Genomic DNA, 18,471 nt, shown 5'->3' with positions numbered 1-18,471 from the left:
GGAGTTATACATACTTCTGACCAGTAGGTGTAGCCTTGCTCCATACACTTGTATTGAGCAAGGCCGCACCCCGTCTAGTGATGTGGCCATCCAGTGGGCGTGGCCAACCTGAGGCCTCGCTCTATACAATTGTATGAAGTGAAGCCTTGCCCACTGGCCGGGAGTGTGTATAACACATACATACCCTCCGGTCCTGGCTCAGAAACCAGCGAATCCCTGCAGCGCACAGTGTGTGGACTGGAAGGAATCATAAGTCTGCAGTCACACAGAGTGACTGCAAACTTATCGCTTTGGACCAAACAAACCCTTTAAGGGAAATCCATACCCAGCTATGGTGCAGCCGGACTGTGATTCATGCTGTCCGGGGTTTGGGCAGCAAGAATGGACTGACAGGTTCCCTTTAAAAATTTTAAAAATAGAATTAGGAAAGGAAATCAATCAGTGCAAAAGAAGCACCATGTTAATTTTAGGTTGATCATTCTACGGTAATTTCATTTTTTTATATATTCTTTATAGAATTGTGTAGCCATAGCGCTAAATAATATATATAATTCTGGCTGCATGCATCCACCACTAGAGGGAGCTAAGGAGATAACTGTATACATATATATATTAAACCCAATAATAAAACTGCATTAAGTATGCTCCCTCTACTGGTGGATGAAGGATATTATTTTTATAACTCTATGCAGGGATTTGGTGCTTTGTTATAGAGACTGAACTTTCATTTTTGTAAAAAAAAAAAATCAGTACAAAAATTGGGTTTTAAAATGATATGTTATAGCACTAGGAATCCTCGCTGAGTTTGCCTCACTATCTAGCTAGGCTGTTACACTACTAGATGCTTCTACTTCACAATGTGAGCAGACTGTAGAAGACCTAAAAGATAAAAAAATTTCACAAACTGGTTAATGGCAAACGTGGCATCCAGTAACAGTGCCGCATTTAATGTCAATGAGCTCCAGAGCAGAAATCAAGCTGCTGCCAATGTTTGTCTATGGAGATGTCTGCTTGATTATATGCACTTGTTCTCAATGGTTAGGTTTGTAGAAAAGAGAACGTAGGGCCATTCTCAGGGCCTTTCCCCATATGTTGTGCATCACAGTTATAGAATAATGATGTGAGGATTAGGTTTCATTATAAACAAGTGTACTTCAAGGAGAAAACTGACAAATAATCCCAGATTTATAAAAATAGATAACTTCTCTTTCATCTAAGTGTTTCCATGTATAACATATACAGTTATTATGTTAACATAAAAAAAAAAATTTACACTTCAAAAATTTTCTCACCGGAAAAGACATGATAGAAAATACCAACCTACAATCAAAGAATGGTATGAATTTGGTTGTTTTTCGTAATCCGGCATTGTTATTCTTTTGTTCCTGCTCGTCTCTTGATCTTTCCCAGACACCGAAATTAATAACAAGCTAGGCCGATTAAAAAAAATATCTAGCGCTCTTATTAATAAGAACCTATCACTTCCACAAATATGTATTTTCCTTACTTGATGTAAATGCCGCTGTTCTCCTGAATCCGACGATGTTTTTCTTTTGTTCCTGCGCCTCTCCGTTCCAGAGATATGGCCCTCTTTTCCCCGTATATAAATCTAATATTTTTTAGCCAAGTGGGCGTGGTCTTCAAATCCTGTCTTTGGCTGCCTTCTTGAGGCTCACACCCATTTGGCAAAAAAAAGACTAGATTTATATTCAGGGAAGACAGGGCCATATCTCAGGAACGGAGAGGAGCAGGAACAAAAGAAAAACATCACCGGATTCAGGAGAACAGCGGCGTTTACATAAAGTAAAAAAATATATTTATTTTTGGAATTAACAGGTTCTCATTAATACAAGCGCTAGAGGTGTTTTTTTTTTATCTGTCCTGTTATTTATTAATTTCGGTGTCTGGGAAAAATCAATAGTTATTCCTATTGTTACCCAGGCATGGTCAGACTGGTCAGTAAGTGAGTACACGACATTGGGCACAGGCTCTGATACAATAATGAGCCTCGAAGATCCAGCACAAGACAACCCCATTTTGAGCTGACAGAGCCAGTCACTTGTCACTATGCTCTGTTTCTTCTGAGATTATTGACAAATAAATTATTAGATCTTCTGAGTGTACAATGATAGCAAATAAGATTGCCTTGCAATGATATGTGGACCTGCTCTTTGTGAAGTCCAAGGAATCTCAGACCGATCATGGTACAGAATGATAATCTGGAATCGTACCTTTTGGCGATGAACTCTCAAGGTTCCATTAACAAAGTAAAGAGTGCACTTGTATTAAGGGCAAATCTACAGACCTGGTGTGAACCAGTGCAATGTAACACTCTGCTGTTTATAGGTAATGGGAAGTATTATATAATATGCAGTTGTGCTCAAAAGTTTACATACCCTGGCAAAATTTTTGCTTTCTTGGCCTTGTTTCAGGGAATATGCATGATAACAAAAAACTTTTTCTCCACTCATGGTTATTGGTTGGGTGAAGCCATTTATTGTCAAACTACTGTGTTTTCTCTTTTTAAATCTTAAAGGCAACCAAAAACATCCAAATGATCAAAAGTTCACATACCCTGGTGATTGTGGCCTGATAACATGCACAGAATTTGACACAAATGGGTTTGAATGGCTACTAAAGGTAACATCTTCACCTGTGAGCTGTTTGCTTGTAATCAGTGTGTGTACATGAAAGTTGAGTGAGTTTCTGGGATCCAGACACACTGTCTCATCTTTCATCCAGCCACTGACATTTCTGGATTGCGAGTCATGGGGAAAGCAACGGATCTATGGGAAAAGGTAGTTGAACTGTATAACACAGGAAAGTGATACAAAAAGATATCCAAGGAATTGATAATGCCAGTCAGCAGCGTTCAAACTGTGATTAACAATGGAAAATCAGGGGCTCTGTAAAAACTAAACCACTGTTAGGCTATGTGCCCACGATGCAGAAATGCTCCGGATTTTTTCCTGAGCGTTTCTGCATCTACCCTGGCAGAAAAAAAGCATGCGGATTGTACATGCGGATTGTACATGCGGATTGTACATGTGGATTGTACATGTGGATTGTACATGCGGATTGTACATGCGGATTGTACATGCGGATTGTACATGCGGATTGTACATGTGGATTGTACATGCGGATTGTACATGCGGATTGTACATGCGGATTGTACATGCGTTTTTCCTGCCAGGGACAAGCGGATGTGAAGCGTTCTTCACATGCATTTCCGCATGCGGGTTGACAAGCGCTTTCCAAGCGATTTTAGCATCACTTGGAAAGTGCTTGTGAACTTGGTCACACTATATAAATCCATGCAAACGGCATGGATTTATATAGTGTGACTGAAAGAATGGTAAAAAATAAAAAAATAAATCTATACTTACCTTCCGATGGCCCCGGAGTCTTTCTTCGCTCCGTCCTGGCTGCCGGCAGATCGCGGTACACTGAAGGACCTGCCGTCACATGACTATGACGTCAGCGCAGGTCCTTCAGTCCACCGCAATCTGCCGGCAAGCGAAGACAAGGAGACCGGCGGCCATTAGAAGTTAAGTATCATATTTATTTTTTATTTTATTCTTTTTTTCACAGGTTCTATGGTACCCGGGTCCGGAGGAGAGTCTCCTCTCCTCCAGACCCGGGTACCATCCGCACATTGAAACGTGTGGAATCCGCATGTACAGATCCAGTGATGCGGATTCCATGCATTCCAATGCAAGTCAATGGCGGCGAAAACGCAGCGCTTCCGCAAAATAATTGGTAGTGCTGCATTTTTTTCCGCAATGATAACCCGCAGCAGAAACTTCCGCAGCATGTGCACAGCACATGCGCATTATCATTGGGGAACATGGCAGGCCTTCTACCATGCAATTTTTAAGCGTTTCTGCAGCGTTTTTGCCGCTGCGGAAACACTTAAAAAACGCATCGTGGGCACACAGCCTCAGGTAGACCAACAAAGATTTCGGCCACAACTTCTAGGAAAATAGTTTGGGATGCAAAGAAAAACCCACAAATAACATCAGTTGAAATTCAGGACTCTCTGAAAACTAGCAGTGTGGCTGTTTCAAGATGCACAATAAGAATGCACTTTTAGAAAAATGGGCTGCATGGTCGAGTCGCCAGAAGAAAGCCGTTACTGCACAAATGCCACAAAGTTTCTCACCTACAATATGTCAAACAGCACAGAGACAAGCCTCAAAACTTCTGGAAGAAGATAATTTGGAGGGATGAGACCAAAATTGAACTTTTTGACCACAACCATAGACGTTACAGTTGGAGAGAGGTCAACAAGGCCAATGATGAAAGGAACACCATTCCTACAGTAAAGCACGGAGGTGGATCGCTGATGTTTTGGGGGATGTGTGAACTACAAAGGCCCAGGAAACTTGGTAAAAGTTGAAGGAAAGATGAATGCAGCACGTTATCAGCAAATACTGGAGGCAAATTTGAACTCATCAGCCCGGAAGCTGCACATGGGACGTACTTGGACGTTCCAACATGACAATGATCCAAAACACAAGGCCAAGTCAACCTGTCATTGGCTACAGCAAAACAAAGTGAAGGTTCTGGAGTGGCCATCTCAGTCTCCTGACCTCAATATCATTGAGCCACTCTGGGGAGATCTCAAGCGCGCAGTTCATGCTAGACAGCCCAGGAATTTACAGGAACTGGAGGCTTTTTGCCAAGAAGAATGGGCAGCTTTACCATCTGAGAAAATAAAGAACCTCATCCACAACTACCACAAAAGACTTCAAACTGTCATTGATGTTAGAGGGGGCAATACACGGTATTAAGAACTGGGGTATGTGAACTTTTGATCAGGGTCATTTGGATGTTTTTGGTCGTCATTAAGATTTAAAAAGAGAAAACACAGTAGTTTGACAAAAAATGGCTTCACCCAACCAATAACCATGAGTGGAGAAAAAGTTTTTTGTTATCAATCATATTCTCTGAAACTAGGCCAAGAAAAATTCTGTCGGGGTATGTAAACTTTTGAGCACAACTGTATATATATATATATATATATATATATATGTGTGTATTCAGATGCAATCAGAATTATTAAACCCCCATTGAATATTGTTTATAAGCAAAGTTTACAACTTTGCAATGAAACAATCAAATGAGAACAATTTAAATTGCTCAACACAACTAACATAACAAGTGGTTTCTCCAAATTCAGCACAAAATGCCACTTTTTCTGACTACTGCACTCTTAGAATTATTCACCCACTGAATAGATTCCATTCCATTATAAGAGCAAATATTTGTATCAAGTACATGATATAAGAGCTTTATTAGGCACATCACATGTGTTTGAGATAAAACACATCCAATACCTGGACTGGCTGGGGGGTTGTTTACCGATTGCTTGTTAGAAATATGGCAAAATCAAGACAGTGCTCCAAAAACTTTAGAGAAGAGATAATGACTTTGCTCAAACATGGAAAAGGATAGAAAAAGATACAAAGGCATTGAATGTTCCTAGAGATACTGCTGGAAGAAGAGTTTTCAGTGTAGCTACACTGGCTGCACTACCTGGATGTGGCAGAAAAAGGAAGCTGTCATCGACTGCCATCAGATTCCTGAAGAGCAGGTGGTCAACAACACTCGAGTGACTACACAAGACCTACTGCAAGATGTGGTGGCAGCAGACGCTGAAGCTTCAGTTTACACAGAAAGGTGCCTACTAAACACAATGTCTTTTTGCCTGAACTCCAAAGACTAGAAGCCATATATGTAGATAAATAAATAAGCCACTAAAATTGGGATTCTGTTCTATGGAGGGATGAAACAAAACTGGAACTTTTTTGGTTTGTGGATCAGCGGTATGTCTTGAGGAGGAAGAATAAAGCATATGAAAAGAATAATCTGCCTACATTGAAGCATGGTGAGGGCTTGGTGATGCTTACAGCTTTTACATGGCAGTGGCTTGCTATTGCCAACAGTGATGCATGGCCAGGGGTGTTGGTGATGCCTATAGTGACGCATGATGAGGGCTTGGTGATGCCTACAGTGACGCATGACGGTGGCTTGCTAATGTCTACAGTGTTGCATGGAGGGAGCTCAATGATGCCTATAGTGAAGCATTGCGGTAGCTCGGTGAGGCTTACAGTGAAGCATGGTGGTGGCTCAAAGATGCCTACAGTGAAGCATGTTGGTGGTGCAGTGATGCTCTGTGATTGCTTTCCTTCATCTGGCACTGAAAACCTGCAGTGTGTGGAGGACAAGATGGATTTAATCAAGTACAAGAAAATCCTAGCAGGAAACGTCATGAGTGGTGTGAGGAAGCTCAAGCCTTGCAGTCATTGGACCTTCCAACAGAATAATGATCCAAAGCTTTCCTCACAGGCTTAGTTTCAGAAGAAGTCCTGGAAGATTCTGAAGAGAATGTCACAGTCTCCTGATATGAACCCCATAGAAAATCTTTGGTGGAATTTGAAAAAGTTGGTTGCAGCACGCAAATCCAAGAATATTAGTGACCTAGAGACCATTGCCCATGAGAAATTGGCTAAGATTCTTAAGGCTGCCATTAGCCGGTATCTGGCTATGCATCATGTTCGTAGCAGGTCATAACAGCCAGAGGGACTCTACTAAGTAGTAAAGAAGACGCTTGTCATGAAAGACTGCTGTAGTGAGTAAGAGAGGCTTATTGTGATGAATTTGGAGAAATCACTTGTTATATTCATTGTGTTGAGCTTTTTAAGCTGTTCTTGTTTCATTGGATTATTGAAAACAGCAGAAAGTTTGTGAATTTTGCTAATAAATCGAATTTGCAATGAGGGTTGAATCATTTTAATTGCAACTGTAAACTTCATATAGTACAGCCAGCTGTGTTTTGTACTGCGCCTATTCCCTGTCCTCACCATCCGTTCTACTGCAGTAGCTTTTATGTTTGGAATGCCGGGAATATTGCCAAGTTTAAAGGGACACACATGTCAACACACTGCTTATATGAAAGTGCATGTTGTGCTGAGACCGGGCTTATGTTTATTTTTCTTTTCATTTCTATTTTAGCATTTAATACCATTATTAGCCTCCTGATTGTATTACGTAAAAGAAAACAAGTAGAGGTGCACTCCACCATGTGGGCAACTGCAAACCCTCTGCAATTAGTAAGGTATATGTCACCAGCTAGAAGTTTTCAATTAGAGCAAGTATGCCCTATTTAAATAGACCGAAGGGGTGTAACCGCCACTAAAAATCCCCCCTGATTCCATATTTTGTTGAACGGTGGGTTTATACTGTACATCCTTTAGGTTAAATTCACACATCAATTTTTTTTCTCTAATGCAAAAACAGACTGTTTTTCATTAGTGTGCTGAATCTCGTTATCATCAGGTTTTTGTATATGTGTTCATTTTTACCATCCATGGGGCAGACATATCATTGGAGCAACCTGTGCAGCCCAAGAAATAAGGGGGCCCATATTCTCTTCCATAGACAGAACAATAGGACTTTAAAGGGCCCATGAACTATTCTTGCAAAGGGACCCTTTTCTGTCTGTCTCTGCCAGTGCGACATCCATTTTTCTCATATGCAAAAAAAAGACGGAGGTTTCTCAAGCTTCTTCTAGCAAGCAGTGAGTGAAAAACTAACAGTTCATTTTTTCCCCACAGTGTTCGGCTAAGTGCGGGCGCCGGTGGTTAGTAACGCTATTACCCTGCAGATTAACCTCATATCTGCAGGTTAATAGCATTTTTTTCTGTTGACAGGTTCCCTTTAAATGTGAAAAAAGACCTGTTGATAAAGCCAAATTGATGTGGCACCAAGATGAAGTCCTTTGTCACAATGTAACCTTCTATGGAGTCCTATTGTACAGACCTGTAGGTGCAGCATGTGCACTTAATACTGCAATTGCAGGAACACGTCAACGCTATATCACATGAAACATGTTCACGTTACACTTGTGTCCTGCATCAGACATATACCAAAATTATTTCTCAACATTGTGATGGCATTCTCTCATTTACACCCACATGGCACAGAGCATTGATGGCCCCCCCTAACGGTAGCAAACAGGTTTTTGCTCCTTCCTGGACATTACTACAAGCGATCCAGGCCTCTTTAGTAAAAATCTCTTCATGGACTGTGTCCTTCAGCAATGTAATCCACTGCCTGAGTGATGTTTCTGAATTTATCGGAGGGAATTTTTAAGGTTGGCTAATGACTACTAAGTAATGTTCTTTAAAAGTCATCAACCCCTTTAAGTGGAGAATGACTTTACGTGAGCTCTACTAAGAATGTAAACAGCACTATAAGGCTTACATGACTTCGAAATCTACGTTTCTTACCCTGTGTCACCACTTTTCCAAAAACAGGCAATGTGTCGAGTGTTGAGCAGTTCCAGCGTCGATTCCTGAACTGATACTGGCATTCTTCAATTGCCAGCTGAGCCCCTCGCCTCACGGAGTCCATGACTTCCAGATTTCTCTTGCACATTTGCACCTGGCGTTGAATTAATCCCTTGAGCTTCTCACAAGTTTCCTCCTCTGAAATACTGCCTACCGAGGACAGTTTTGCAAGATACCTGTAGGATATACAGAGGAAGACAACTTAATTCTTGTAGAGCAACGTGTAGAAAGTGGAACTTAGAAGAACGTTACGTCTAAAGCTTAGAAAAGTCATCTGGTGTGGACAGTTTTTTTGAAGGTTGTAAGACCTGGAAACTTGAAAAATAAAGTAGTGACCGTTGGACTTACCCTATAGAATAGAAATGCAAAAAAAATATTATCACAAAATGCCATTTTGTCCTTTATGGATATCCCATTTCGCTATCCAGTGTTTGGCAGGAACATATTAAGGAAAGTTTTAAAAATGCATTCTGACTTGCCATTGCTCTCCTATGGTCAGAGTTGGACTTGCCAAGAACATTGCCTCACAAGGGTATATGTACCACGTGGTCAGTTCCTTCAAATCCAGGAAGGGATGACCATCAATAGTAAGGCATACACCTCCACCTCATTGGCAATGTCAACCTGTGTCTGGGTCAGTTTACACAGACTGACCGGCTGCACTAACGACTGCCAATTGGTAAACATTTACTGATTATAAACTGATTGCCGCTTCTCTTCCTACTGATATTCCCAATGATCAGCTGTAATCTGGCAGCAAGTGTCCCATTTTCCTGCAGTGCCAACAAAGGAAATAATAATGGGGTTGTCCAATGACGGGCATTTATGGCATATCCATGGGATATAGCATAAATGTCTAATTGATGGACATCCTACCTATGGGACATGCCCCAATCTGGAGATCCACCTATCCCTCATTCCAACTGGTTTATGACTGTAGTGACAGGAGAGGTGGCTCTCTCCATTCTCTACTATGGAAGTCCCGAATTTGTATTCCGCTCAGCTGTATTCAGAACTCCTATATCAGGGAATAGAAAGAGTCGCGCATGCACAGTCACCTCTTGTGTCACCTCTTTTGGAAACCAGATTAAATGGGGATCAAGGAACCCCTATTCTTAATATACAGTTATATGAAAAAGTTTGGGCACCCCTATTAATCTTAAGCTTAATGTTTTATAAAAATTGGTATTTTTGCAACAGCTATTTCAGTTTGATATATGTAATAACTGTTGGGCACAGTAATGTTTCTGCCTTGAAATGAGGTTTATTGTACTAACAGAAAATGTGCAATCTGCATTCAAACAAAATTTGACAGGTGCATAAGTATGGGCACCTCACCAGAAAAGTGACATTAATATTTAGTAGATCCTCCTTTTGCAAAAATAACAGCCTCTTGTTGCTTTCTGTAGCTTTTAATGATTTCTTGGATCCTGGGTGAAGGTATTTTTGACCATTCCTCTTTACAAAACAATTCCAGTTCAGTTAAGTTTGATGGTCGCCGAGCATGGACAGCCCTCTTCAAATGATCCCACAGATGTTCAATGATATTCAGGTCTGGGGACTGGGATGGCCATTCCAGAACATTGTAATTGTTCCTCTGCATGAATGCCTGAGTAGATTTGGAGCGGTGTTTTGGATCATTGTCTTGCTGAAAGATCTATCCCCTGCGTAACTTCAACTTTATCACTGATTCTTAAACATTATTGTCAAGAATCTGCTGATACTGAGTGGAATCTATGCGTCCCTCAACTTTAACAAGATTCACGGTGTCGGCACTGGCCACACAGCCCCAAAGCATGATGGAACCTCCACCAAATTTTACTGTGGGTAGCAAGTGTTTTTCTTGGAATGCTGTGGTTTTTTGCCGCCATGCATAATACCTTTTTGTATGACCAAACAACTCAATCTTGGTTTCATCAGTCCACAGGACCTTCTTCCAAAAAGAAATTGGCTTCTCCAAATGTGCTTTTGCATACCTCAGCCGACTCTGTTTGTGGCGTGCTTGCAGAAACAGCTTCTTTTGCATCACTCTCCCATACAGCTTCTCCTTGTGCAAAGTGCGTTGTATAGTTGACCGATGCACAGTGACACCATCTGCAGCAAGTTGATGCTGCAGCTCTCTGGAGGTGGTCTGAGAATTGTCCTTCACTGATCTCACCATTCTTCTTCTCTGCCTTTCTGATGTTTATCTTGGCCTGCCACTTCTGGCCTTAACAAGAACTGTCCCTGTGTTCTTCCATTTCCTTACTATGTTCCTCACAGTGGAAACTGACAGGTTAAATCTTTTTGTATCCTTCCCCTGAACAATGCCACTCTTCAGACGAGATTCAAACAGGAGAACAACTTGCAAGTGGCCACTTTAAGTAGCTTTTCTCATGATTGCATACATCTGGCTGCTATGAAGTTCAAAGCTCAATGAGGTTACAAAACCAAAAAAAGTGCTTTAGTAAGTCAGTAAAAAGTAGGTAGGAGTATTTAAAACAAGAAAATGATAAGGGTGCCCATACTTATGCACCTGTCAAATTTTGTTTGAATGCAGATTGCACATTTTCTGTTAGTACAATAAACCTCATTTCAAGGCAGAAACATTACTGCGTCCAACAGTTAATACATATATCAAACTGAAATAGCTGTTGCAAAAACACCAATTTTTATAAAACATTAAGCTTATGATTAATAGGGGTGCCCAAACTTTTTCATATAACTGTATTAGACATTTATGGCACATACTTGGGATATGCCATAAATTTATTACTTGAGACAACATTTTTAAATATTAGGATGCTTTCACATTGTGTTTTGTCACATGTTTGCTTGTCTCGTCGGGGCATACATCCAGACCCCCAGCAAAACGGGATTTGGGAGTATGTACCGACAGGGTCATAGACTATAATGGTGCCGACAGAGTGAAAAGGCGGGAGTGTATGCCTACTGGAGATGGACACCCAGATGCAGTTTACCATGTCTGAGTGTTAGCCTCCAGTAGGCGTACAGTCCCGAAAATGAAGCACATCAGAGCGCACGTTCACTCTGCCAGCACCATTACAGTATATGGCCCCATCGTCACATACGCCCGAATCCCATATTGCGGGGGGATCTGGATGTAAGCCCCGATGAGGCCAAACATTTAGTGATGAGCGAGTATGTTCTGTTAACCCTTTCGGCGAGCATGCTCGGGTGCTCGCCGAGTATCTTCAGTGTGCTCGGGTGTTATGTTTTAGTCATTCCGTGCTCATGATTTGCAACTGTTTGACAGCTTTAATACATGTGAGGAATGCCTAAGAAATAGGCATTCCTCACATGTATTAAAGCTGTCAAGCAGTCGCAAATCATGTGCATGGGGTGACTAAAACATAACACCCGAGCACGCTGAAGATACTCGGAAAACACTTGAGCATGCTCGTAAATCTCGAGTAATGAGCATGCTTGCTCATTACTGCAATCAATGTGTGAGAAAACACAATGTGAAAGCATCCTTTTAGATCGAAAGGTCTTATGAAGTGTGAAGCCCCTAACATAGCTACTCTGGAAATACCTGAATTAAAAAGATTGGGATTTCTAGTAGAAAAGTGCCTTTTTTTTTCTTTAATACAGCGCCACTCTTGTCCATTGGTTGTGTCTGGTATTGCAGCTCTCCAAGTTGAATAGACCTGAGCTGCAATACCAGCTACTAGTCTATGAGAGGCATCCTTGACATCCTTTTAAGTCCCAGTATTCAATCCCCAATGGCACTTTTCAGGACACGTGTGCTCGCAGCCATATTCGATGGGGCCGCGATGACAGACCGTTTCAGCGTGTTCTCTTTCTTGTAGTAGATCTGCAGAACATTTTTGGCAACACATGAGTAAGTTATTTACATCTGCACATTCGGCCTTTTTAAAACTATTTGCTTGTTCCATTTAGGGAGTGCGGATAATGTGCGAGAAAAGAATAAAGAAAAAGCAAACATATTTGTGCAGCACCTTACTGGCCGTGAGAAGCTGCAGGCACTTTGCCTGTAGAGCTTGCAATCCAAATGTTCTATCGGGCCGGACAAGGAAAAACTTCCTCATCTTGTAAATGTAATCTTGGCCGCCTGAAGACCCATCTGTCTCCCGCTCGGTGATCAATCGTCTTCTTACTGACATATCTTGCAGGAAGTTTGGACAGTGATCGCCTTCATTCTCACAAGTCTGCAACTTTCTGCTCTATCTCGCTGATACTATAGGGATGTGCATTCCTAACTGGGAATCTATCTTGTCAGAAATCCTGATTACTGCTGTATCCAAGTAGTACTTGGAAAAGCCAGAGGTCTTCAGAGCCAGCCAAAATAAGCAGAAAATACTTGTGAGTGCCAACTCCCAGCTGCCATACCGTCCTCTCTCAGCTTCTGCTGTTTTCTAATCACTCTCACACATCTATTACAAACCAAACGATCAGAATTGTGATTTCAGACCTGTTGCTCATTTGTAGAGGAAAACAGTTCATGCATTTGGGCGATTTTGGCAACTACGCAAAGGCCATTGGTAGAGTAGTCTTGAGCCCAAAGAACCCAGAGTAGTAAAGTCCATGTCCCATGTGTCCTTCACCTCCCTTGTCCAAAGATGCAACGAGTTCAAGACACTCTGGGTTATGCCCCCTAAAGTATAGTTGAATATATACTCAGAACATATTTTAGATAGTCCATGTTGAAAGACCACCTGTCGTGAAATCCCATCCCAGTGTAGTTTAAGGTGTATTCCAGCCTTTAGGGTATGTGCACATTGAGTTTTCTGAGCAGGAACAGCTTAGTCTTTTTTGCTGAATTATTTTTAGAACAAACTGAGCAGAACCCCCAAGTTTTTGAAAAGTTTTGCATTTCCGAGGAGGATTAGAAGTTTTTGAGCAGAAACAGGTTAGTCTTTTTTTTTAGAAGAAACTGAGCAGAACCCCCAAGTTTTTGGGTTTTGCATTTCCAATAAGGATTAGAAGAGTTTCCTCTAAGTATCTACTCCAAAAACTCCATGTAAAAACATACCCTCTAAGTAGAAATGGAACTGAAACTCTCCAAATCCTCCTGAAAGACTCAAAACCCCTCAAAAACTTGGAGTTTCTGCTCAGTTTTCCACTACAAAAACTAAGCCAAAAGACTTAGCGTGCACATAGCCTTATGGTAATATAGGCCAAGTGGAAAAGAAACAAGTCATAGAAAGACCACATGAGCAGTACTAGATGATGGCTTCTTAAAGTACTGAAGCAACTTGGAATAGGAGGCTTTTTGTGTGTTTTATGTGTACTTTGAGGATATTATGGAAAAATATAGCCTATTTCTGAATATTGAGCTTCTGCTGATACGTGTGGGGCCATTCTGCCACGAGGATCTCCCATCTGTCCTCTTTATTGGGTGTACTCTTTCTTTATAAAGTGCAGTCTCATCTGCCTTGGCAACTTAAAATTGTACATGCCCTTGATGCTGGATTATCTGACCAAAATTCCTCCACCTGTACTACAGTATATTATTATTTCTCAGACTTTGGGTAGGAGCCCATGCTTTTAGACACATTTTTTTAGTCTGTGCTGGCTTCGTTATACCTATACGTTGGTTTGTTATCCCTTACGGTGGTTTGCTAGTTGGTCGATACCAGCTCATTTGACTTCCATGAGGGGGATGTCCAGTACTCTACTGAAGTCTGAAACCAATGGGAATGATCACACTGTAGTATGTAGGGCTTTAATTGTTTTTAAAGGGGTTGTCCACTACTGGCAATGCAAGTTTAATCAACTCAATACCCAAATTAAAATAAAAACAGTGGCGACTCACCTCCTGCAGCGACGCCTCCAGCAAAGTTGACGCCGCTTTTCCCAAAGGCGAAGTGGCTGGCTGTGTAACATGGAGACTGCAGCCAATCAGTGGCTGCTTTGGCTACAACTCATCAATATTCCATCAGGGCCATCCACTCGGAATGTCATGCCACCGCCAGGAACAGCAGCACTATTACTATTACTGAGTATTTCTACAAGCAGAGATAACACACACTTGCTTGAGAGTTTGGGAGATTGGACACCATCCATAGTTTATACCAATTTCAGTCTATCTACCCACTTAAAAGTCTACACAACAACCCAAGAGAAAAAGATGAATGGTATATGACATTGGGGTTTTGCATTACTCTCTCAAATCAAGGTCACTTTGTAAGATATGCAGATATAAGGTAGCTAAAAGTTAGGCCTTTGATTAATTTCTAAAAGGGTCTTAAGACGTGGTAATCAGGATGCTCATGTCATTGTTTACAGTATCTTGAGCACAAGAATACCACCATTGTATTACCACCATTAATGGGTGATATCACCTGGCCAACATGTCTCTATGTCACTTAAATACAGTGAGTGATCCTTTGTAAGAATATTGTAGGGAAAGAACAGGAAGATCAAAAGTTCTTTGTTCAAAAGGTAAGTGGGGAGATGTACAGCTGAATTCCCAAAATGGGGTATAAAGGACCCAAGTGTGACATGCGGGGGGAATAGAGGAAATTGAGAGACTAAAGGAAGGTTGTCATCCATGGATGGGTCTCTGAGGAAAAATAGGCCATACCAAGGAGATGAGGGCCACACCAAGGTGGCATAATCAGGATGCACTAGGTGAAGGGTTTCTTCCTGGTAATTATGACATAATGGGAATGACCGTAAGCTTAAGAAATGTAGGTATTTTTTCTGTATTATCATAATAATTTTGTTGTTGGTGATTATTTCGTGATTTTTTTAATCAATTTTATACTTCTCGTTTGATTCGGAATATAAAATCTTTTCTTTTTATACACACTTGTTGATGTGCTTTCTTTACTGACCATGCCCCAGGAATCTACGTAGGGATATTGTTGTCTTGTGATATTCTTATCGTTTGATATTGTTGTTATCAATAATAACATTTCTTGATGTTATTGTTGTTCTAAGTATCTTTGTCATTCGATATTGATGTTGTTCGCGATAATGGTATTTCTTACAACTTAGTTGACAGTTTTTAAATATCATGGGAACGTGACGCTTCGTCTACTGCGACTTTGTGAAATAATATCTTGAATAAATTAACAGAAGAACAGAAAACCAAGTTGTGAATGGCGGCTGGAGAGAACCAAAGCTCTCTAAAAGATCCCTACCCATCACACGAACACAACGCTATTGTACATCCTGTCCAGGAGACAATAATCTTCTCTAGATAGTCCACCTTATTTGCCTTCTTGAATGAGTTGTCAAGAAACTACCGAAATATCACCTAGTTACAAGACACAACATGAATAAGCCTTGGTGTTGGCTCTTCAAATAGGTAATGATGGACCCATGTGTCGTAGAACCATAATATTAGGGGGTCGTCCCCTTTCATCTTTTTTTTTAGTCCACGGGTTTGGTGATGTGCAAAATAACAAACTGAGCTTTGGTTATCCTCTTTGAGTCCACTGCTGCCTCCGAACTACTACCCCGATTTGGTTTGTAGTAAGGATGATGCCTTGATAGCGCTGCAGTCAATCAAAGACTTATAAAAAAAACTTGCAAAATTCATATACTGTACTTTCAAAGAAAACTTTCTAAAATCTATACTTTAGGTATTAAAGAGGTACTGTGTGTCTCAGCCAATGTAGACATCACAAGCCACTAAGCTCAGTGATTGGTTGCAGCGCTGTCAACAATATGTGACCACTGCAGATGATTAAAAGAGGCCAAGTTAACAGAGGAGAGGCAGCACCAGAGACTCAAGAGTGATTTTTAAAGTAGGGATTCTTTAGTAGGACTTTCCCAGAGGGGACTTGTAGCTGGTTTACAACTTCAGGTCATGAACTTCTGGACTATTGGCCAATTGTCTTGGGCTACAAGCATTACCATACATTTAGAAATTCCCTTTTGAGGAAGAATTAGGAAATAGATATGAATGCTGAGACCAGCAAGAAAATGTGTAGCTCAGTACAGGCTCTAGGACCCTAATGCAAATTACATAACACTTTACCTACAATGCACCATTTCTAACACTGGTCTCTTGGCTGTATGTTTATGTCATTGTCACTCTGTAATTAGCTTGAGAAAGGCCCTTAGTTTGTTTAAAAGTTACAATATGGCACTTTTGGTAAAAAAGAAACAAAACAACTATTCCGGTGCCTTGGAAACATTTAACTTGTGGATACGTTGACAACTTGGTGGGAAGTTGTCCCAAGAACGTATGAAGACTGTGTCATGCTGCATAGAAAAATTACTACAGATACTGGTCTTTTGCTATGTGGCCGAGGGGGTCTTTGGTTCTTAAACACCAGGACCTCTATTTGAGTAAAGACCTCCATGCACATTAGATAAACCCGGTGATTTCGACAGGACCAGTTGACCATCCAAGGTCTATGGGAACCCCACAGATCAGGCAGTAGAAATTTCAATGGCTGATCCTTTTCTTTTCAGAGGAGATAAGGCAGTACTGGAGGAGTCTGGCAGCGGATTTCTCCTCTCTCAATGTGGAAAATACACGAACGAGCAGCCGAGTAATGCGCTCATCTATATGGTGCAGTCAGGAGAGATAGCTGTCGGTCGAATGAACGTTCAGCCGACAGCTATTTCACCCCCATTATGCATGTGTTTTTTGCTCTCTGCAATACATGAAATATGACCTAGTGTCAGATTAATAAGCAGGTAGACCCTACAGGCAATTCTGCAATGTCTCACTGCTATTTCACCGCCCTGGGATCATAATACGAGGATTGCCTGGAGCTTTCCTGCCCACCGTGTCAACGTAGGATTCTATACAGATTCATAATTCATTTTTCTTGCTGGAAACGGCTGAGCTATAAATTATGTGTTAAGCTGCTGAAATTCCTTCCCCAGCCTTACAGACCAACCTCCGGGAGGCCTACAGCACCGTGCTTATTACAGACCCTCCATATCAGCTCCATATTTCGGTCCTGCCCTCCCAAAGATTTACAGGTCTCAAATATTTGAAACTTCCTTTCCGAGGTGATCCAAAATTCTTATTTATCTTGTGTATATCTTTGAGATTCCCTTGCTCTAACACTTTGGCTCAACCTGTTTCCTGCCACTGACACCAGGGAATGGGTTTACCATCTGCTGGAGAAACCCTAATACGGATACTCCAACCACTTCATATTATTGATCAAGTTACCTTCTCCAAGACCCAACAGCGATGGCTCAGGAAATTCTCTGCCAGCTAAAACAAGATTATTGATAAAGTTACCAGTTACTAAATTCAGCCCAAATGCAGGGGGTCAGTAATCAGCATATTAGTGATTGAGTAGTATAAACACCTGCCAAATTCATATACTGTACCTTTAAAGAAAACCTACTAATGCTAAGCGCGCAACGTCTTCTTCAGGTAAATTCCTCCTGACAAAGCGCCGCAAAAACTGAACATAATGCAAAGAAATGTAAAAGGACATGTTCAGTTTTTTTGTTACTTTTTTTAACTGCTTCTGGGTTCAGAAACCGTGAGGCGGATAAAAGAAGTAGCATGTTAAAAGAAGCCACATGGTCATTATAAACCATCGAAAAAAGACGCCGGCGGCGAAACCGCTGCAAGAACAAAGGCAAAGCTGCCAGTGAAGCAGCTTCAAGAAAACAACCGCTTTTTTTTCTGAAGCGGCTTAGGAAAACTTTGGTGGGTCCACCTTCATCTTAAGACCATTGTGTGCACATGCCCTTAAAGTATTCTTCATATATTAATAGGATTGTACAGGATTAGAAAAGCACGGTTGCTTTCTTATAGGAACAGCACCGCACACAGATAGTTTTAGTGATATTGCAGCTCAACCTTGTTACTTTAAAGGAGATGAGCTGCAATACCAGACACAACCCACTAGCAGGCGTGGCGCTGTTTCTTGAAGAAAGCAGCCATGTTTTCCTAATCTTTTGCAAACCCTCATCTTTCCAAAACATGGTCGATTGCGTCTATGAGCCCACCTCAAATAGGTGGATACGACCGAAATGACGTCCGACAGATCACACGCTGACTCCGTCTGCATCATTACAGTCAATGGCCCTGTAAGTGCATATAGCTAAACCCTGTTTTCCAAGGCTTCAGACATAATGCCCGACAGAGACACTGACGTGAGGGTGAAATGTTAGATGGCTCATCTGAGACTATCATACTGATGACCTATCCGTAGGATGTACA

At 41.3% G+C, this 18,471-nt stretch overlaps 1 protein-coding gene across 1 annotated transcript in view; it reads right to left on the bottom strand.

Annotated features, from left to right (window-relative positions):
- WNT4 (Wnt family member 4) overlaps positions 1–18,471 on the bottom strand; it is a 78,578-nt gene that overhangs the window by 34,025 nt on the left and 26,082 nt on the right. The window contains exon 2 of the mRNA XM_073656809.1: positions 8,295–8,530. Within this exon, the coding sequence (XP_073512910.1) occupies positions 8,295–8,530 (236 nt within the window). The remainder of the gene's footprint in view (positions 1–8,294; positions 8,531–18,471) is intronic.

This window comes from Phyllobates terribilis, unplaced genomic scaffold (assembly GCF_046119375.1).
Source record: "Phyllobates terribilis strain yellow unplaced genomic scaffold, ASM4611937v1 Scaffold_12__6_contigs__length_324123572, whole genome shotgun sequence".
NCBI classification, from domain to species: Eukaryota; Metazoa; Chordata; class Amphibia; order Anura; family Dendrobatidae; genus Phyllobates; species Phyllobates terribilis.
Note: the sequence above shows the minus strand (reverse complement) of the source record. Positions and strands in the feature narration are given on the sequence as shown.